This window comes from Ambystoma mexicanum, chromosome 9, assembly GCF_040938575.1.
Source record: "Ambystoma mexicanum isolate Mex_15411 chromosome 9, UKY_AmexF1_1, whole genome shotgun sequence".
NCBI lineage: Eukaryota > Metazoa > Chordata > Amphibia > Caudata > Ambystomatidae > Ambystoma > Ambystoma mexicanum.
Genome location: NC_090931.1, coordinates 80898526 through 80920702, shown reverse-complemented (window position 1 = coordinate 80920702; position 22177 = coordinate 80898526). Strand labels below are relative to the sequence as shown.

Genomic DNA, 22177 nt, shown 5'->3' with positions numbered 1-22177 from the left:
GCATCACCTTCATAGACTTTTTTGAGTCCACATGTCGCACAAGGACGAAATAAAGCTTTTCCGGACATATTTTTTCCAGAATGTAACGTCGCCGAAGCGAAAATACAACCTAATTTCGACTAGCAGTAACCACGAGGATCCCACTACTTTGAAAGACGGTTGAAATCTGAGGGAGCGCGGGGCGGGTCCTGTATTTATATCATGGCGTCCTGACGGCGCGGGCACGCATGATACAAAACGAGGTGGATAGGACGCATAAGCGTCGAAAAAGTTTTCCTACGGGAAAGGGTCTATATAATGTACCGGGGATTCCCAGCCTGACGACGGGGAATATTCTAAGCATGTGAATCCATGAAAGATCCAATGCTGGAGAATTTTCCTTTTAGTAGGTTGTCCCTGGATCACCAGTGAAGAGCCTGTACCAAGGTTAGCGAAACAACCTATAGATCGTCCGACTGACCGCTTGCCTGAGACCATTGTTTTGCTAACCCTTCCTGCATTGGACGCATGCACAGGCGCGCGTGTGGAACTAAGTGAATGCTTGAGGCCATCTCCCGAACAAGCGCATTGCTTTGCGTACAGTTATCTGGCGACCGACTTTGTAGTAAGATACTTGCAACAGCATGCTCCTCCTTTGTCTTTAGAATAGCCCCTCAAAATGGTTTTATTTGGCTTGGGGCTAGACTTGATTTCGTTTCGTAGAAGGAGAAGCCCAGATTGAAGAGAAGGTCTATTTTTCTTTGCATATTTTGTTTGCAAATTTGAGGCGATTCCCCAGTGATTAGCCAGTCGTCCAGATAAGGGTATACTTGGATGGACCTTCTGTGCAGGTGTGCTGCCACTACTGCGAGTACCTTTGTGAATGCTCTTGGTGCTGAGGCAATGCCGAAGGGGAGTACTTTGAACTGGTAGTGAACTCCTGCTAGCTTTCAGATATTTTCTGTGCGCAGGGAGCATTGATATATGAAAGTATGCATCTTTCATATCCAATGTTGCCATGTAGTCTACCCCCCATAGCCCCCCCGCTTTAGTTGTGGGATTACTTGCAAAACCTTTGGGGTTTGACATATTTGTTTGCAGGGTGCAGATCTAATACTCGGCGCAGGTCTTTCTTTGGCACAAGGAGTACATTTAATAAATACCTTGTTTACCTGGTTTGCTGAGACAATCTCTATGGTGTCTTTCTCTAGCAATGCCTTTACTTCTTCCAACAGTATGCATTTTTCTGTTCTTTGGCGGGCAGTAGGGTGGTCTTTGTAACAACTCGATACAATACCCGCTTGCCACGGTGGACAACACCCACTGGTCCGACGTTATCCCCTCCAACGAGTGGGTGAAGTGTGAAATTCTGCCTCCTACTCGAGTAGCATGGGAGGGGATCTGAAGCGGTGCGTCATTGTTTGGGAGGCGTTCCTCCACCTCGAGAAGTGGAAGACCTCTCTCGGTCGAGGGATGTGCGCTGGCCTCTATGATAACCCTGGGGTGCTTGACCCTGGTTGCTGTTCCATAATGAATTATGATTTTGTCCATATCCAGAGCCTTGTTGGGAACATTGGCCGCGAAAACGGCAAAAATTGTTTCCGCCCCTTTGGCCAGGTTGTTTATTGGTAAGTGGCCCAAGGGATTTGAGGGTATCATATTCCTCTTTGGCCGATTTCAGAGCGTCCTCCACCGCTTTGCCGAATAGTACGGTTGGTTCCACAGGCATGTTGAGTAACGTTGCCTGGGTCTCAAGCTTGAAGCCTGATTGGCAAAGTCAAGCTTGGCGCTTGATAATGGTTCCTTCTGCAATACTACGGCACGCCTTATCTGCAGCGTTGAGGTTGTTCTTCAGTAAGCTACTGGCAGTGGCTTTGCCTTCCACTGCTATTAGGGCAAGTCTAGACTTTAAAGGCTTGGGAGCAGAGTTGACGAGAGCCATAATCTCGTCCCATTTATGGCAGTCATAGCTGGCCAACAGTGTGGAATTGTTGGCGATCCTAGCTTGAAACGCTGCCGAGGTTGCACCTTTCCTACCCATGGTATAAAGCTTCTTGCTCTCCATGTCTGGGGGAGCTTCTGAAGAGGCTAGTGGTGTGCCTGTCCTCTTTCGCATAGTTGTGACAACCAGCAAATCCGGCTTAAGCTGTCCCCCAATATATAAAGGATCAGATGGAGCAGGGCGGAAAAGTTTTTCTATCTGCAGGTTTACTGCCCTTGTTTGATTGGGGGTTTCCAGTGAAGGTTGGATTCTTCTCTGGACAGACTTTAGGATGGGTATGAACTGGGTGGCAGCTTTCTTTTGTCTCCCAGGATATCTTTGACAAAATCTTTGTCTTGCTGAGCCTGCAGAGTTTGAATACCGAAGTGCTCAGCTGCTTTGATTAGTAAGTCATTAAATAAGGGTTGATTATATACTGGAGAATCAGGCACTGGGGAATCCTGTTCAATAGGAGAAGACATAGTATACACCTCTGCCTCATCATCTTCCCCATCATCGCCATCATAGTATTGATATTCTTCCTGATCCTCTTCAGTGTCTGTATGAATGTAATAAAGCTCAGCAGAAGTGCAAGACCTTTTTTGCTGGTGGCTGGGATGAAGACAGGGGTTGAGAAGTGGAAGACAGGGGTTGAGAGCTTGAGGCCTGAGCAGGAGGAGGTATGTTTTGGAAATGTTCTATTGCATGAGGGTTTTTTCGGAGAAGTTTGCAAAATAAGTTATTCTAGATATCACCCTATCTATGTCTTGTGCTGTCCATAGGGCTGAGGTGGGGATGACCCCAGGATAAGGTATGGCAGGGACTTGGGGTGAAGGTGTAGGAAGGCCTTTATTATACAAGGCCTCACCTTAAGGGACCCTCATCCTCTTCTTGTGGGACACTTTTAGTTTCCTCAGAAGGGGTAGATTTATCCCTATGAAACTTGTCTCTATGATTGGAACTCTTAGAGGAAGACTTCAGGGAATGCGAAGCTTTTAACAGGCTTTCTGGGACATGTTTTTTAACCAGGTACGATAAGCCTGCATTTTTGGACTTCTCTGCCGGTTTGACGGTTTTTGACAAAATGCAGTGAGTTTCGGCATTGGGAAGGACATCCGCCACGTCTGCCGACGTTCGGCATTCTGTCGAAGGAGTTTTTGGGCGGCGTCCTTTGTCTTACGGGGCCTGTCATGAGCGACCAGGATTTCGAGTAGATGCCAAATCTGGGCATACGGTCGGCAGGGCCAACACATCGCCGCGGGGTGTGTGCTTAGTGTGGGAAGAGGAAATGCTCTTGCAGCCGAGTGTCACCCCCACAACATGGCCGCCAACCTGTCTACTAGGGTTAGGGGCTTGCACTTGGGAACTTTAATGTTCCCTTTCGCCCTTGCCGTCCGAGAAGAAGGCGACGCAGCCATCACCGGAGGCTCCCTCCACATCCATGGCAGCCTCGGCCTGCCTGGCGTGATGGGCCCAGCGTTTTGTTCTGCGATCTTGAAGGGTCTTTGGTTTAAAGAGCTTGCACAAAACTTTTTGTTACACGTGGGGCAGAATTTAAAGGGCGTCTTATCCATGTTTGGAAAGGCAACCGGGCGATAAAGGGGAAGGGTGGGAAAATACATTGTTCAATGACCGCCACCCACTCTTCCTACTGTATGGGCCTAGACCCAGTGGGCCTTCCAAGGCCGAAAGGGTCAGTCGAAACTTTACTTTTCTTGTCCGTTGTCTTGACTCTTCCACTGCATCGAAGAACGATGTCGAAAGAATAAAGGACAGAAAGAATAACTAGATTTAAACTTTGCATAAGCAAATGTCGTCAGCCGAAATTGAACTCCGCGAGAAGCGACCGCTCACAACGGCAGAAAAAAACAATCTGAGGGACGTCGACGCGTGAAGGACCATGAGTACAGTGGATATCACACTAGGGATAGTATTGCTGGCCCGCCCTGTCGACGTCCCTTTTCGAGTTTTCGAAAACAACTACTGTAATACTCTGCAGCTTCCACTAGATGTCGGCCTATGAATAGCATGTGATCTAAGCAGATTCCACAAGCCTCAGAAATATATGACATGCATTACTTACCGTAAAAGCATTTCTGATGATTCTATCTGCTTAGATTCACATGCTGTGCATATAGTTCGACATCCAGTGGTCACCGCAGAGTATTGCATCTTGCCTTTCGAAACTCGAAAGGGGACGCCGACATAGGCTTGTCTGTAACTCTATCCCTATAGTGATGTGAAGTGTACCCAAATCCCTCACGCGTCGAGGTCCCTATGATTATATTTTTTCTGCCATGAAGGAGCCTTATGACTAACGTGAGTGAGTGCAAAAAAAGAGAGAAAGTAATAAGACGTCTATATTCCTTCCATCCGAGCAGGGAGGAAGGGTGGGCGCATGTGAATCTAAGCAGATACAATCATCAGAAATGCTTTTACGGTAAGTAATGCATGTCTTCTGATGTTTGTTAAGCTGCTTAGAATCACATGCTGTGCATAGACTAGCGAGCAGTACCCGGAGTTGGAGGTGAATTGTGAGAAGAACAATAGAGAAAAGATGTCTTAGTACTGCTTGTCCCACCTGGGAATCAGATCTAGAATGAGCATCTAGACAATAGTGTTTTGTAAAGGTGTGTACAGAACTCCAGGTTGCCGCTTTGCAAATGGACTCAAGGGAAACATTTGCAATTAATGCTATGAATGCCCCAGTGCCTCGAGTAGAGTGTGCTCTAGGCTTGAAGGGCAGTTCTCTCTTAGCAAGAGTGTAACATGTGATGCACTGGACAATTCATCTAGAGATAATGGATTTGGAAACTGCATCTCCTTCTCTTCCTGCCGCCACTGAGACAAAAAACAGATTAGCCTTTCTTAGTGGACGAGTTCTTTCCATATAAAACATGACCGCCCTGCACACATCAAGTGTGTGCAGGCTCTTCTCTCCCAAGTTTGTAGGGCTTTGAAAGAACTTTGGTAGTTCTATAGACTGGTTGACATGAAACTTTGAAATGAATTAGGTGTAAACCTAGGGTGTGTGCGTAGAACCACCTTGTCCTTGTGAACCATTACAAAGGGGTCGAAGATCGAGAGCGCTTGCAGTTCACTCACTCTCCTGATGGAGGTGATAGCTATTAAGAAAGCAGTTTTAAGAGTGAGATCTTTAAGGCTCGCTCTATGCATGGGCTCAAAGGGGGAGCCCATTAGCCTGGTTAACACTATGTTCAGGTCCCATCCGGGAGCTGGGTTAGATATAGGAGGGTGAATTCTTTTCACTCCCTCCATGAAGACTTTAATAACTGGAACTTTCCACCATGACACCTTATGTTGTGACGTAGTGTAGGCGGAGAGTGCGGCTAGGTGGACTTTAATGGAATTAAAGACTAGACCCGAGTCCAGTAAGTGAGTCAGGTATAAAACAATATGTGTGGGAGAGCAGTCAACAGGGTTGATGCTCTTTGTGTTACACCAGATGACAAACCGTTTCCACTTACTGGAGTAGCAGTAACAAGTGTTTGGTTTCCTTGCCTCCCTGAGAATGTCCATGCATCTGAGGGAGCTGTAAATGTCCAAATTCCATGACCTCAGGAGCCAGGCTGCCAAGTTCAGGGTCTGCGGGCATGGTTGCAGCGTCAGGCCCCTGTCCTGCAACATGTTGTACGGGCATGGTAGTTTCACCGGAGGAGATAGTGACATCTCCATCAGATGAGCGAACCAGGGTTGGCGGGCCCACAAGATGGCCACCACTGGTTCCTGGTGCATCTTGTGCACTATATTGTTGAGAAGTGGAGTTGGGAGGGAAAAGCGTAGACAAATTTCCCTGACCATGTTATCCAGAGTCTGTTTCCCTTGGAGCGGTTCTGGGCGTACCTGGAGGCATAATCGTGGCATTGGGCGTTCTCCAGAGTTGCGAACAAGTCGATCTCTGGGAAGCCCCATTCTGCGAAAAAGTTGGAGATGATTTCTCTGTGTAAGCGCCATTCGTACTCTGCGGGTAGAGGGAAGTCTCTGCTGAGTCCATCTGCCAGAAGATTGAGTTCCCCTGGTACATGTTGTACTAACAGGAACATGTGTTTGAGAGCCCACTTCCAGATGCTCTGGGAAAGCTTGGACAGTCCTGGAGAGTGAGTGCCCCCTTGCTTTTTCAGGTAGTACATGGGCGTGGTGCTGTCCGTGAGGATCAGCAATGTCTTTCCTTGCAGATGTGTTTGGAAGGCCTTTAGTGCTTTGAAGACCGCCAACAATTCCAGAAACTTATATGGTTGGACGCCACACTTGAAGTCCAAACTCTGTGCGCAGTCTGATGGGACAGGTGAGCTCCCCCATCCTGTGAGGGATGAGTCTGTGGTTAGAGTGGCTTCCACTTTGGCCCTTCACAAGGTTCTCCCTCGACCACCACTGCAGCGAGAGAACCAGGGCTTGCAAGACAACTACTAGATCGTCCCATTGTCCGCTGGCCTGACACCACTGGCTGTTGAGCCCCTCTTGTATTGGGCGCATGCGCAGCCACACTTGAGGATCCAAGTAAATACATGAGGCCATCATTCCTAGCAACCGCATGGCTTTGCGTACCGTCACCTCTCGACCGGCTACATATTGAGTGATCTGAAACAGCATGTTTTGGACCCTCTCGTTGGAGGGGGAAGACGAGGCCGTCCCTTGTTCGAATTAGAGCCCCTAGGAATTGTTGGACTTGGCTGGGGTCTAGAGTGGACGTCTTCTTGTTGATGGAGAAGCCGAGGTGGAACAAGAGGTCTATAGTTTTTTGGGTATTTGAGAGGCATGTTTCGTAAGAATCCCGTTATGAGGCAGTCGTCGAGGTCAGGATAAACCGCAATGGACAACCTGCGCAGATGTGCCGCTGCCACTGCCAGTACCTTCGTGAATACCCTTGGCTATGCCGAAGGGTAGTACTTTGAACTGATAGTGTTTGCCTTCTATCATGAACCTGAGGTATTTCTTGTGCGCTGGCAACATTGAAATATGAAAGTATGCATCTTTCATGTCCAGTGTTGCCATGTAATCCTCCTGTAATCACCATACGAAATTTTTGAGGTTTTACAAATTTGTTTGCTGGGCGCAGATCTAATACAGGGCGCAGATCTAATACAGGGCGCATGGTTATATCCTTTTTGGGTACAAGGAAGTACACTGAATAAATACCCTCCTTTACCTGTGACAGAGGCACAACCTCTATGGCTCCTTTTTGCAGCAACAATGCTACTTCTTGAAGAAGGATGAGAAGGTGTTCTGATGTGAGACGTGTTCCCTTTGGAGGTCTGAATGTCGGGGACCGGCTGAACTCGATACAGTAACCGTGGGCTATAGTTGACAGTACCCAACGGTCTGTGGTAATCCCCTCCCATGCCTGGAGAAAAGATGTTAACCGCCCCCGACCAGGGGGGCATGGGAGGGGACCCAACTTTTCGGGTCATTTAGTGACGTTGGCCGGGAAGCCTCTAGGAGTAGGGCCCCAACCCCTTCCTTTGCCACGACGTTGGCCTCTCTGGGCATACGGTGTGTTGTAACCACTGGTTCCTTGAGGGGAGGACCAGTTGCTGCCTGAGGTATACAGTTGCTGAGGTTGGCGTTGGCCACGAAAAAGGTGCCTATTGCCATATCCACACCTATTGGAGGGTCTTGTGATCTGGTCCAGGGTCTTCAAGGTTTCATGCTCCTTTTTCGCTGTTTCCAGGGCGTCATCAACCGCCTTTCCAAACAAGTTGGAGTCCTCCAGGTGTTTGTTAATGAGGGACACATGGGTCTCTGGCTTGAACCACGAGTTCCTAAGCCATGCATGCGTTTTAAGGAGTATGCCCTTGCCAGGAATCGGTCTGGGATCAACAGGAGTCGAACTAAGCCGGCTCCCTCCTCATCGTCTAAGACACAACAGGAACACTATACATGGTGTCAGCGCTCACAATCCCTTCGGATTCCTCGTAAGAGAGGGTTACTTCAGGGCCACAAGAAGTTGGCAAAACCTTGTCCCTCCGTGCTGTTGCATTGGCGGTTACCATGGAGATTAGGGCAGGCACGTCGACCCGCTCCACGTCAGCCGCACCTTTAGGTCATGTGACCGCAGCTAGATAAACTCTAGCCGGCAACAAACTCGTTGCTTCTGATTTTGATTTTGGAGCCTGCCTACGTATCCTGAGATATCCCTTGTTTTGCCTGCTATTTTCTGGATTCCTTGCCTTCCTGTCTTTGCCTCGCTATTGTTGCTCCTGCTCCTCCCTCGCTCTTGTGATTTCCCTAGAAGTTACGGCCTCTGTGATTGGAATCTCCATTGTTCTTCCTCTTCCTATCTATACTACTCTCCTTACCTGTTGTCCTCCCGCTCCTTCTATCCTTCCAGCTTACACCCGGAACGATTCCCGTTCCAGCCTGCTGCTTCTTGTTGCCAAACCGGACCGCACCCAGGAACTGCCATTTGCTTCACGCTTTTGATCATCAATACCTCCCGTAATTCCTCCTGGATTGCTTTGCCTCACGTTTTGTCCTGTGAAATTCCTGCAGTTATCGACCCGGACTACCTTATGGATTGCTATTGCCACTCATTTGATCAACGTTTATAAACTCATCATCGTGGACTGCATAGGATTGCCTCCCGTTTCTTGGGATCCACGTGCCTATTGCTCCTCAACCAGACTGCCAGTACACCACTCCTCTCCTCTCCGACGGTGTGGACTACAGACTGCCGTGGTACCATCAGGGGCTGAGGTCGGAGCGTCTTCGTTTCGTCGGGTATTGCACTTCCGACCCCTAGGCGTACACGTGCCGGCGGGAATAGTCCTACCCCCATGTACTTGGCGGTCTTACTGGAGCATTGGTTGTTTCTGGAATACTTGCTGTCAATCCCATGGTAAGAGTGTGTCTTTATTCTTGTTTCTGCTTTTCGTTTCACGTTATTTGAGTATTAAGGATTCTTGTTTCTTGTGTATTGTAACAGCAGTTTTCTGGTCCTTGTGAAGTCGGCATAAAAAGCATTTATTGTGTCAACTGGAATACTGTCGCACCCGAGGGAGTCTACTGCCACGCGGTTTTTGGGTCCATTCTTCCAAACAATTGATCCCTGGTGCTGGTTTCCTCATATCCAGACACAGGGTTACATTGTAGGGTAGAATTCTTCGTCTACACTACGGGGGCAAATTAAGAAGGCAATCTCGACAGCCCTGGTCTAAGGAATGGCCAGCCATTTCTGCAGCATCTAAAGTATTTTTAATGATGCTCTGGTCCACTTGAGTGCCTTCGGTAACAGTTGCCAAGAGACGGGAGCGAAGAGGCTCAGGGACCCCCTGTAGTCCTTCGCACAACAGGCCCCAATGGGCATCAGCGTACAAACCAACAGGGTGGTATTGTTGGCAATATGTGTAGCGAAAGCCACCAAGGCTGTAATCCTAGCATAGAGCTTCTTCCCCTCCTTATCAGGGGGTGCTCCGCTGGTGGACAGAGGAACCCCCGCTCTCTTCCTCGTGGTGGTCACCACCAGAGAATCTGGGATGGATGACCCCTAATGTATAGAGGATCGAGGGGGAAGGGGTAAAGAGCTTCTCAATTCGGGGGTTAACACCCCTGACTAAGGCTGGTGTAGACAAAGAGGGAACAAGGCGCCTCTTGATGGAGGCGAGGAGAGGAATGGCCTGGCTAGCCAGTGGCTTTTCTTTGATGATTTTCTCCACAAAATCAACCTCAGGGCAGTCTCCCCCGTATCGATCCGAAAATGTGCAGCCGCTTTGCATAGCATGGCATGGCATTAAACGTGGGCCGATTGTCCACAGGCGAAGGCTCCCTAACAGGAGTAGTCTGTGGAGAGGCCAGATCTAAAGCATCAGGATCAGTTGACGCCCCAGGGGAGTGCCATGGCTGTGGGTCACACATGTCGGGGTCTGCCTCAAAGCCCCCTGCAGGATCTTGTAGGTCCTCAGTATCCATGAATTCATCATCATCCTGAGTGTCAATATGCAGGTCATCTTCAGTGAGGTCATATGTGTACAGTTCCTCATCCTGGGGGTCAAAAAGTCTTGGAACCTTGACTTGAGGGTTTCTGAAGCCTTTAATCCCTTGGCCTTTTAGGTGTAGTCTGCTCAGAAAGGGAAACAAACCTATCCAACCTGTTCATACAGGTCTCAAATCTCTCCCTGGTCCAATGGAAAGACCCAGAACGGTCTAGGGGTGGAAAAGATTGTTCCTCCGCCTCTAGGCGTCGAGATTTCTCCCACAAAGTGGAGGAAAACCCCCCCGTCGCCCTCTGAGAAGCCGCCCTGTGGGCCAGACGGTGCAGTAGTGCCTGAGTCTCTTCTTCGACCTAGGGGAGGGTTCAGGCGCTCCTGTCGCACCTTCGCTAGGTCTTGGCGTCTCCTTGACTTTTTCCACAAGCTTTGGCGAATATTTCGCCAGCCGCTTCTGAGCGTCGTTGGAGACGATCCTTGCGATGCTCTCGGCGACCATCTTCCCAGACGGGAGTTGATCGTGTAGAGCGGACTTCGGCAGACCCGGAACCTTGCCGTCGACGGGCGCCTTCTTGCGATGCGCCTCGACGGAGGATACTTTAGGGGTAGTGCCCTTTCGCTAGGTGTGAATGCGGGGAGGGCTACCGACCCTTATGGTCGGCGGGGACGGCCGGCTGTGTCAGCATCCCTGTTGGCGCAGAGGCCTTCTTCGACTTACTCGAAGAATGGCCGGGGGTTGTGTGCTTTGTGACGTGTAATTGTCCGTCAGCATCGCCGGGGTGTACATCCCCCAAAGCAGGGCCAGAGCTGTGCCTATCGGGGCCGGGGACAGACGCCACGGAGCGAGAGCACTCCGTTGGGGGGTCAACAACCTCTGCTACGGAGGTCGAGTCATCACTATCACCCTCGTCACATTCAGCGGCCGCGGGCAAGGAATCAGCCTACGACATCCCGTAGGCTGCCCACCTTTTAACACTGCGTCCCTTCAGAGTTTTCGGTCGAAGGAGCTTGCAGGCCGCGGAACCAGCTTTGTCGTGCTCGAGGGGCAAGCAGCGGTTACACCGCATATGCTTGTCCTTCCACGGGAATTTGCCCTTACAGATGGGGCAAAATCTAAAAGGAGTCATCTCCATAGCGGAGGACGTAACAAGTGACAACGCACCGAAAGGAAAGGGGGGAGAAAGGGAAAGGCATTCTAGTGACAGAAATGTCCACCCTGACCCCACTCTCCCTACTGTGTAGGCTGGCGAAGGCCGGGCCACGTGGTCAGCAGTGCCGATAAGATCACCGTCCGTCGAAATCACGGTTGAAGATCTGGTCTTGGCGGAGATGTGCAAGGGCCGTCGAAAGAGGGCTGGAGGTGATGTTAGTAACAACAATTAAACAAATCGAACAAGGTCCGAGGGGACAATGGCAATTTCTCTTAACGAGCTGCGCTTAAGGCGACCAGTATTCTGGGCGAAAAAAAAACCAATCTGAGGGACCTCGCTGCGTGAGGGATTTTGGGTACACTGCACGTCACTATAGGGATAGTGTTACAGACAAGCCTATGTCGACGTCCCCTTTCGACTTTCAACGGCAAGATGCAATACTCTGCGATGACCACTGGATGTCGGACTATATGCACAGCATGTGATTCTAAAAAGATTAACAAACATCAGAAATATGGGATACATTACTCACCGTAATCGTATTTCTGATGCTTGTATCTGCTTAGATTCACATGCTGTGCAGAGGCTGGAAGCTGCAGAGTATTACAGTTGTTGTTTTCGAAACCCGAAAAGGGACGTCGACAGGGTGTGCCAGTAACACTTTCCCTAGTGTGATATCCACTGTACCCATGATACCTCACGCGTCGAGGTCCCTCAGATTGTTTTGTTCTGACATGAGGTAGCATGAGTTGTAGCGTGAGTACAGTTGTATCCAAGCAGATATGTATAGACAAGTTCATAAGCATCCATGCGCCTTCCCTCTAAGGGGAGGAAGGGTGGGCGCATGTGAATCTAAACAGATACAGAAATACGATTACAGTGAGTAACGTATGCCTTCTGAGGCTTGAGGAATCTGCTTAGATCACATGCTGTGCAGAGATTAGCAAGCAGTGTTAGAAGTAGGTGGGATGTTAGAAGGTTCATAAACGAACAAATGGCTTAGAACAGCTTGTCCCACTTGTGTATGTGTCTTGGAATGAGTGTCAATGCAGTAGCGCTGAGTGAAAGTATGTATTGAGCTCCATGTAGCTGCTTTGCAAATGCTGTCTAAAGGGACATTTGCAATGAAAGCCAGGGTGCCTCTTGTGGAGTAAGCCCTGGGCGTAAAAGGCAGTGTCTTATGTGTCTAGGGAATAGCACAGTTGTATGCATCTGACTATCCACCTAGAGATGGCATTTTTTTTAAATGCGGTCACCTTCTCTGCCTGGCGCTAAGGGGAAAAACAGTTGATCTGTGTTTCTAAGCGGTCTGGTCTACATAGTAGAGGACCGCCCTCCTCACATCCAGTGTGTGTAGTTTGACCTCAGCTGAGCTGTTGGGTTCCTGGAATAAAGCCGGTAGCTCAATTGACTTGTTTACATGAAATTTGGAGATACATTTAGGGGGAACCTAGGGTGAGTATGTGAAACCAGCTTATCCTTGTGTAGAACAAAGAAAGGATCCTGCACTGACAATGCTTGTATTTCACTAACTCCTCTTATAGAAGTCATAGCCACTAAGGCGGCAGACTTGTAAGTCAGGTGTTTGAGACTAGACATGTGCATCGGCTCGAAAGGGGGGCCCATGAGTTTAGCGGGCACAACATTGAGATCCCATACTGGCGGTGGGTTTGAGATTGGAGGGTGGAGTCTTTTTACTTCCTCCACGAATGCTTTAATGACAGGTACCTTCCACCATGAGATCTTACTGTGGGAAGTGGTGTAAGCTGACAAAGCCACCAGGTGGACCTTTAAGGAGTTGAATACTAACCCTGCATCCAACAAGTGGAGCACATATGTAAGATTGTGGGAAGGAGTACATTCAATGGTGTCAATTTGCTTAGACTGGCACCAAATGACGAATCTTCTCCACTTTTCAAAATAACAGTGTCTAGTGTTAGGCTTTCTTGATCCCTTCAAGATGTCCATACATCTTTGAGGCAGGTTGAGATGTCCAAACTCTATGACTTAAGGAACCATGCTGCCAAGTTCATTGACTGAGGCAGAGGGTGTACTGTTAGGCCCCCGTGCTGGGAGAGCAGGTTGTACGGGCACAGGAGTTTGATGCAAATCGCACATCGCCAGTTTGCGCAGATGTGGGAACCAAGGTTATCTTGCCCACATAGGAGCAACTAGGATGAGCGTCGTATGTTCCTTGTGGATCTTGTTCACCACTTTCCTCATGAGAGGTGCTGCGGGAAAAGCATAAGCACATTTCCCTTACCAGTTCATCCATAGGGTGTTCCCCTTGGAGCCTGGCTGGGGAACCTGGACGCGAAGTCTGGGCATTGCTGGTTTTTGTTTGCAGCAAACCAGTCCATTGTGGGGAATTCCCATAGTGAGAAGAGGTGTTCTACGACCAGATTTTGAGAACGTGGGCCCCCCTGTTTATGTAAAACATTGCTGTAGTGCGGTCTTTCAGGACCAACACAGATTGGTTCATTAAGTGGGATTCGAATGCTTGAAAGGCCTTGAATACTGCCAGACGTTCCAGCACATTGATGTGGCTCTGAGATGCTGCGCGAGACCACAGACCCTGAGCTGTGTGTTGAAGGTAGTTGGCCCCCCCCACCCAGCAAGAGAGGCGTCCATTGTGATAATCGCCTGTATCTCTTGAAAGGTTTCCCCTTTAGAAGATTCTCTCTCGTCCACCAGCAAAGATTTTGTACCGGTGTTAGCGAAACGACCACTAGATCGTCCCACTGACCGCTTGCCTGAGACCATTGTTTCGCCAACCACTCCTTCATTGGTCGCAGGCACGCGTGAGTTACCAGGTAAATGCAAGATGACATCATGTCTAGCAAGCGCATCGCTTTGCTCACCCTTATCTTGCGGCCGTCCTGATAATGTGGTATTTGTAGCAACAAATTTCAAATTCTTTCCTCTGACGGAAAGGACAACTCCTCTAGAGTACTTAGGACAGCTCCTAGGAACCATTTCGATTTGCTTGGCACCAGGCTTGACTTCTTCTCGTTGATGGAGAAGCCCAATTGAAAGAGGAGGTTGATGGTTCTTTGGATGTTTTGTCTGCAAATTAGGGGGGACTACCCTGTAATGAGCAAGTAGTCCAGTTAAGGGTACACTGGGATTGCCTCCCTGTGCAGGTGCGCTGCCACCACCGCCAGTACCTTGGCAAATACCCTTGGAACCGAGGATATTCTGAAGGGCAGCACCTTGAATTGGTAGTGCTGGTTCGCCATATTGAAACACAAGAATCTTCTGTGCGCTGGGAACATTGAAATATGAAAATAGGCATCTTTCATATCCAGTGTTGCCATGTAATCCCCCCTTTTTTGTAGGGGGATTACCTTTTGCAGCATAGTCATGAAGAATTTTTGTGGCTTGACATATTTGTTTGCAGGGCGCAAATCTAATTCTGGGCGCACTGTCAGATCTTTCTTTGGCACAAGGAAGTAGGTTGAATAAATACCCCCGTTTACCTGATTGGCCGGGACGACCTCTATGGCGTCCTTTAACAGCAGGGTGGCAATCTCCTCAAGGAGGATTTGCTGGTGTTCCTGATAGTATACGTTTTGCCGTGGAGGGTGGTCGTGGGGGTGCTTAATTAATTTGATGCAGTAGCCGCCGGATACTGTGAACAGCACCCATCTGTCTCAGGCGATTCCCTCCCATGCGTGGGTGAAGTTGGTAATGCGCCCCCCTACTGCGGAGGCATGTGAGGGGACCTGAAGCGCAATAACACCGTTTGGAAAGTGGCGTACCACCTCTAGAGGGGCTGCCTCTTCCCCGCCCACGATCCCTGCGCTGCCCTCTCGGGTAGCCCTGGGAAGACGGATTGGTTACTCCCCCATGATTAGCTCAGATTCTGGCTATACCTAGACCCTCTTTGGGAATTTTGGCCTCAAAAGCGGCGAAAATTACTGCTTCCCTTCTGTCCAGAGGGTTTGTTCGTGAGTTGACCAAGGGATTTTAAAGTGTCATACTCATCCTTAGCCGTCTTGAGGGCATCTTCGACAGCTTTGCCAAATAATACGTTAGGCTCGACAGGCATGTCCATTAGAGTTGCCCGAGTCTCAGGCTTAAATCACGATTGTCTCAGCCATGCCTGCCTTTTACTGATCGTACCCTTAGCGATTATTCTCCCGGCATTATCAGCTGCGTCCAAGTTAGTCTTAAGGAGGCAGACAGACACTGCCCTCTCCAGCTGCCACTTGTGCTAACTGGGTCTTTAAAGGTTCTGGTGCAGAGGAGAGTAAAGCAGAAACTTCCTCAATGTAGCAATTATAGCTCACCAAGAGGGTGGCACTGTTGGCTATTCTAGCCTGATAAGCCGCAGAGGAGGCGACTTTCCTACCTAGGCCATACATTCTCTGCTTTCTTTATACAGGGGAGCCTCTGAGGAAGCAAGTGGGGTGCCTGCTCTCTTCCTCGTGGTGGTTACAACTAGGGAATCTGGTTTTAGATGTCCCCTAATATATGAAGGGTCAGAGAGAGCGGCACAAAATAACTTTGACACACAGATTTACTGCACGTGTGAGGTTAGGGTTTTGAAGAAATGGCTGAATCCTGCGCTGAATAGATTTTAGTAGCGGGATGGGCTAAGTTACTGCCTTCTTGTCCCCCAGGATTTGCTCTGCGAAATCCTTGTCCTCTTGAACTTCGGGTATCGATTTGGAAGTGTTCAGCAGCCTTGGCCAACATCTCGTTCTGGATGGGTTGGTTTTCGACTGGAGAATCATTTACAGGAGGGTCCTTAGGAATTGGGGAGTCTAAGGTGTAAGCGTCAGCCTCATCTTCAGCCCCCTGTTCCTCCTCATCCCCGTAATAAGGGTCCGCATCCTGGTCCTCATCAAATTGAGGGTCATCATGGTAAGAAGCGGGGTCATAAGGCTCCACAACAAAGTGGTCTATGAATAAGCCCTGAAAGGGGGGTCTCAATGCGAGACCTCTTAGGAGGGGGTTGAGGAGACAGAGGCGTGGTTCTGGAACCAGATGGAGCTGAGGTGGGAGGGGTGTTCCTATAACTTTGAAAATAATTTTTATCTTTTTCATAAACGTTGCCCATAAAGGTCATCCTCTTCATTACTGTCTATCTGCAGAACTCAATTTCTTGGAGCTTGGTATAGTAACAGTTTGAGGGCTGAGGCCTATTGTCCACATCTGTGGGCGGTATAACCTTGGTTTTAGGGGCAAGCTGAAGTTCCTTAGATCTTTTTGCATTCTTGTCATCCCCATGCTTCTCCTGGGGAGTGTGGGGATCTTTAGATTACTTTTTATGGTGTTTATCCCTCCCCCCCGGCCAGACGTGGTTTTAATCACACTTTTTGGGGCCTTCTGCCTGGTCCGACGCAGTGCGTCGATTTTCACAGGCGGGATCCGACGCGGAGCATCTATTCTCGGAAGTGGGTTGGGACACGGCATTGTCGTCAGACGACCGGGTCCCGACGGTGGTTTGATGGGCGACACCTTTCCTGTCCGAGGACGGCTGGGCCCTGTCGTAAGGCGACCGCAAGAGGACATTGATTCGGTGGACCGCTCTCTAGGTGTTGACCGTTGCTGATCACTCGACACACGTGCCGAGTCCCTGCCGGGGCTAATGTGCTTGGTGGTGGGTGTACATGTTGCGCTCTTGCCGCCGGTGTGGTCCCCACAACATGGCCGCCGGCCTGTCATACGGGGTTCTGCGTGTGGATAGCCGAAGCTGCCCCGTCGTCCTCGCTGTCTGATTGGGCGGCCTTGCTGCCAACGCTGAAAGCGTCCTCTACGTCCATGGCTTCCAGCTGCCTGCCGTAGTGGGCCCAGTGTTTCGTGGAGTGGTCCTTTAGGGTTTTAGGCTTGAAGAGCCTAAAGGCCCGACAAGAAGCCTCAATATGGTCTTGAGGGAGTCACAGATTACAAGTTAAATGTTTATCTACCCAAGGGAACTTTGTTACATTTGGGGCAGAATTTAAATGGAGTACTCTCCATATGGTCAAAGTATGGTAGCGGGGCAAATAATATGTAGGAAAAGGGGGAATATAACTTATATGACCTCCCCCCACTCTCCCTACTGACTGGGCTGAGGCCTGACGTGGCATTCCAAGGCCCCGTCGCGGTAGTCTCCGACAGAAGTCTCTCCGATCCTCACCGGTGGGGTTCTTCGGTGTTCGGTGGATAAAGGATAGGAGGAAATCGAACGTAATTGAAATTAAATAAAGGCTTTACACCGAAAGGAACTCTGCAGACATGCGTCCGACTAGTATGGTGGAAAAAAACAATCTGAGGGACCTACACGCGTGAGGGGTCATGGGTACAGTGGAGGTCACACTAGGGATGGTATTACTGGCACGCCCTGTCGACGTCCCTTTTCGAGTTTCGAAAACAACAACTGTAATACTCTGCAGCTTCCACTAGATGTCGGCCTATGCACAGCATGTGATCTAAGCAGATTCCACAAGCCTCAAATATACATACACAACTTCGCTGGACTCCCAAACCATATAGCATGTGACTAATAAGTTGAAAAACTGCCTCATTAAGGTTGTCTCTACTTCCATAAGTACATAATTGAATGCTCTACATACCCAGATACTCTTCATTACACATTTTTCCCTACAGAATTATAACACAATATATACCCTTTTTAAAAAGAAATGACACTTACTGCTGAATGTCCCCATCACTTTTCCTTCGAGTTTCTTCGCCACTGATTCGCACAGCTGAACAGCAATGTCGGCTGCAACATTCTTTGCTATGGAAAAGCAATGTTCATGAAACATAAAAACATATACATCTCTGACCATATCTTCTCTTACATCACAAGGAACCCATACAACATTTTTCTCTGCATTACAAGTCATTGTACATGAGGTACGACAGTGAACAGTTAAGGTGTTTCTAAGGGCACAAGAGCGGATTTGATGTCTAACAATACTAATGAAATGAGCAATTGGATTCACCAGTTGCTGACAATGGAGCATCAGATGGTAGTAGCTCTTTAAGAATGTCTGAGGTATGCGTGGTAAATGAATGCCACGCTACTGAAAAATATACATGTAATTAATTCACTTAACATAAGGTTATGAGGAATGCAACCAAGTTTTAAGAGAATTTTTTTTTGAAATAGACCTCCAACAAAACAGTAAGAGAATTTCACAGTATTGCTGCCTGGCAGGCACATCTCTCGCCTCCCATTTGCTTTTGATGGAAGATTGGAAGTTTCAGAAGCGTATCCATCGTGTTCGTTTATACCAGTGAAGGCACGCCGTGCATGCTCACATCAGAAAAAATACAGCCTGTTAGGGGAAAAAGGCCCAAGACACTATCAAGGATAACCTGTGATTCCTGTGAACTGTTTCCTATGACCGCCGTGGAATATTCTGCTCACCTACGCTGTACATGTTATTCCCCTATTCTGTTTTACTCTTTACTTACCTGTGTATATTGTACCCACTTGCTTTGTATTCTGTATTGCACTTCTGTATTCTCTGATGCGTAACTAAGCTGTAAGATGTCTTATTCAATGCGCCCAGTTACCTCCGGGTCTGGTGCGCAATACAAATAAACATACATAAGTATTTATTTCTTCCAAAATAGAAATGCATCAGCAAGGAACTTTGCTGCCACCGAACGTTCTGAGCTCCGTAGACACGTGCAGCACATTTTAAGCACAAACAACGTCACTGATGACTTCATTATATACAGTACAATTCTAGAATCCTAATTGGAAGGGCTCTATACCTTTAGGGCCTGCTCCATATGGAATGTCAGGCCAATGGCCCATCTTCATATGTCCATCTCTGTCCACGTGGGCGCTGCTGGGCTCGTCATCTGAGGTGAGGTTGGCCTAACAATTAATTGGCTACTAACACAATGTTATTTTATCTTCGTAACACTGCACCTGGCAGATACAGGGATAAGCTCGGGGGGAGGGCCGAGGTCACACTCACATGCTCTACTCATTTCCCAGACAGATCAGCAACTCCCAAAGGTCCTCCACCTTCGTTTTGGGCTATAATGTGTTGCCTCCCTGCACAAATGACGTGACCCATTTGTGAAGGTGCGATAGCCTTGCCTTCTGATCTTGGTGATCGATCGAGGATGGTCCTGTGGCATGCAGGGGTCTCAGTATGAAAGCATTGCAAAGCTGCAATTCTCGGGTGGGGATAGTTGGGGGGGGCAGGAGGGCCTTACTATCTTTCCAATTGGATGGTGCTGCACCTTCATATGACCTTACAAGATGCATTCTTCTATGTGGGTGAGGACCTGTAGCTTTTTAGAACAATGGAGGATTTCATGGACTTTAAGACCTGGCCAGGGTGGTGGGGGGGATGTTCGCATTCATGCAAGGCACCAATACTAAAGCACTTAATGCCGTTAGCAGCGCTTGGGTCTAGATTCTAAGATGGCAGCCTTTAACCAAGATGGCGTTCACACCTGCATCTACCATATAGCTTGTAAATCATGCACTACGGTGTTCGTGCACCCTCCTCTATGTGCACACCCCTAATCCCTGGATGTGCTCTTTTACCGCTCATTTCTCATTCGGTATCGCCTACGAGGGTGGGAAGACCCTCTCTCTTTCGCAACACCAGGCAAAAACCAAAACAGGTCTCCTCCTATAGATCACCTTCGGCACCAGACAGTGTGTTATACTAAATTCTGGAGTAGTGAGTCATGCAGTAGTTGAAAGTCTGTAAAACTGCAATCACGGATTTACGCAAAAAGCAGGCAGCTAGGGTCCTGAAGTCTTTGTAGCATGTGAAGAACCTTATTGATTTGACCGTCGGATAGCATTGCAATAATTAATCTGCCAAGACGCCATGGTATTGACCATTATGGTCTGTGCACCAAACGAGAAATATTTAAGAACAGAAATCATTCACTAAACATTGAAAATCTGACCCAGACGAGAAAAAGCAAATCAATTCTTATTTCCAGATTTTTTACCATGCCAGTTGAGGGGGGTGCATGATCATATACAGGTGGGCCAAATGTCACCAGACCAGATACTTTGTTTTAACAGCAAGAACTGCGGTTTTATAGCCCTTAAATTTAAAGGGATAGTGCGCTTAAAAATGTTATTGTCCCGATCGTTCGGGCATGTGTTTTTCAGCATACTGTGAACGATCGTAAAAAACGTTCCTATGCATCTTACGGTCACGTCATAACATGACTATTGGAGAAGACTTGTGGCGTTCCCACATTGTTATGTGGGTGGCTCTCAGTTCGGGCCATATGACATGAAGAGGGACGTTGGGCTAGGGAAGGGGGCAGGGACTAAGGGGTCATGGGGTCAGGGACTCAGGCAATTGCCCACTTGTTAAGGAATAATAAAGAGGTGTAACTGGCCCTCTGGTGTCCGCTGACTTTATGGCCCTGTTGGGGCTTGATTATGTTCAGTTCGAGAAAGAGAGCCTCCCCCGCAAGCCTGCCTGAAGGCTCTCACAGCTGGCGACGAGGGAACTGCACAAACGTAATCCACACCGCGACAGAAGTGAAATCTGTCACAGAGTGAAATAACTAACGAGGAGGGTGCAGTCGGACACTGCATACGTGCGTCGGCGCACTTACGTGTGTTGCTGGCTGTGGGAGGAATGATCGGTATTTATTAATAAAGAATTCCGGAAGCCCGGCACCGTCAGAAAGAAAATAAAACCTAGTGCGCATTGCCCCCCCGATCTAAATAAAAAGGGGAGAGGAAGCAGAGCAGGTGGGAAGCCCGGCACCATTAGTAAAAGAAAAAAAAGAACAAAAGTTAATTCAATGAGGAGTGCAGCGTGAGCATGGCATTGCAGTAAAGCACCATTTACAAAGCCAGTGAGCACAATAAGGAGGTGAAGCGTGATTTAGGCCCACTACTGATCACAAAGTTGCTGCACCTAAAGCCCACCCATGTGAGTGAGGTATGGAGCAAAAAGCCTAACAGCAATCTCGTGAGACTGTGGAAAACATAAGAAGCCAAAAATAAGAATCTCACAAGTAAACAAAGTTCAAGGAATCTGACAGAGTAAAACGTAAACACCATTATAGAGGAACCCTCACACAGTGAAGCATGCGACTAGCACGCCCAAACCTGTCAAAGTGATGCTGAATCTTACAGTTTTTTTTTGTTTACCAAAGAACCAAGTTAAGCCATCATGTCTGAGGAAGATCGAAAGTCTACAACAGAGGCAGCTCCATCAAATGAGACGCAGCCCTCTACAGGTGGAGGGTCACAAGTGTTACACTTACCTCATGCATTTGATATACCAGATACCAGCAATTTAGGGCCACGTTGGGCTACTTGGTTACATGATTTAAATTTCTAGAGACATTCTAGGAGAATTAATCCATCTGGACACTGTCTCATATCTTGAATTACACTCCAAATTGACCGCATATTTCACACCACTGACCAATGTAGATTATGAGAGACATATTTGTCATAATACACGTCAAGAAAAGGGAGAATCCATAGATAACCTTGTAATGAGACTGCGCATCAAGTTGAAGGACTGCGAATTCCATCGCTACTCTAATGAGGAGGTGCTCATATCAAAATTGATAGCCTGGTGTGACTCTAGGTTTTTGTAAAAAGCAAGGGTCTCTTGATAAAATTCTTGCCGTGGCACGAATGGAAGCAGCAGTGGAATCCCAATTGGACAATCTGGGAAAAGTCAGCATACAAACACAATTGACTGATCAAGAAGTGGTCAACAAATTATCTTCATCTATCAACTCGCTACCAAGACGCAATGAGCCCACATGTTACAGATGTGGTTATGAGTACCCCCATGTAGGAGAGTGCCCGGCCATGAGGCAAAAATGTGCCACTTGTGGGGGTTATGATCATTACAGGGCCACGTGCAAAAATTCCCCAATTCAGCCCAACTTCAAGAGAAGTTTCAAGGAACAGAGAAGATCAGCACCAACAAGCCTGCGGGAAGGGGGCCCAGATGAAGACCATAAATGGAAAAGGCGAGATGAGAGGGACCATAACAAAATATATCAGAAGGATCAACATAAGACATCTGACACCTCGCGACGCAGGCGTTATGTACTGCCCTGCAAAGGGGTCATATCAGTCACGTGTGCACACAAATCTCATGTTGTAAAGGTTCAGGTACATGTCCTCAAAATTGAAGCAAAAAATGGATGCATAG

At 48.3% G+C, this 22177-nt stretch overlaps 1 protein-coding gene across 1 annotated transcript in view; it reads right to left on the bottom strand.

Annotated features, from left to right (window-relative positions):
* The window catches only part of SRPRA (SRP receptor subunit alpha), a 644254-nt gene that overhangs the window by 200330 nt on the left and 421747 nt on the right, over positions 1-22177 (bottom strand). Inside the window, exon 9 of the mRNA XM_069614204.1 lies at positions 17698-17784. Within this exon, the coding sequence (XP_069470305.1) occupies positions 17698-17784 (87 nt within the window). The remainder of the gene's footprint in view (positions 1-17697; positions 17785-22177) is intronic.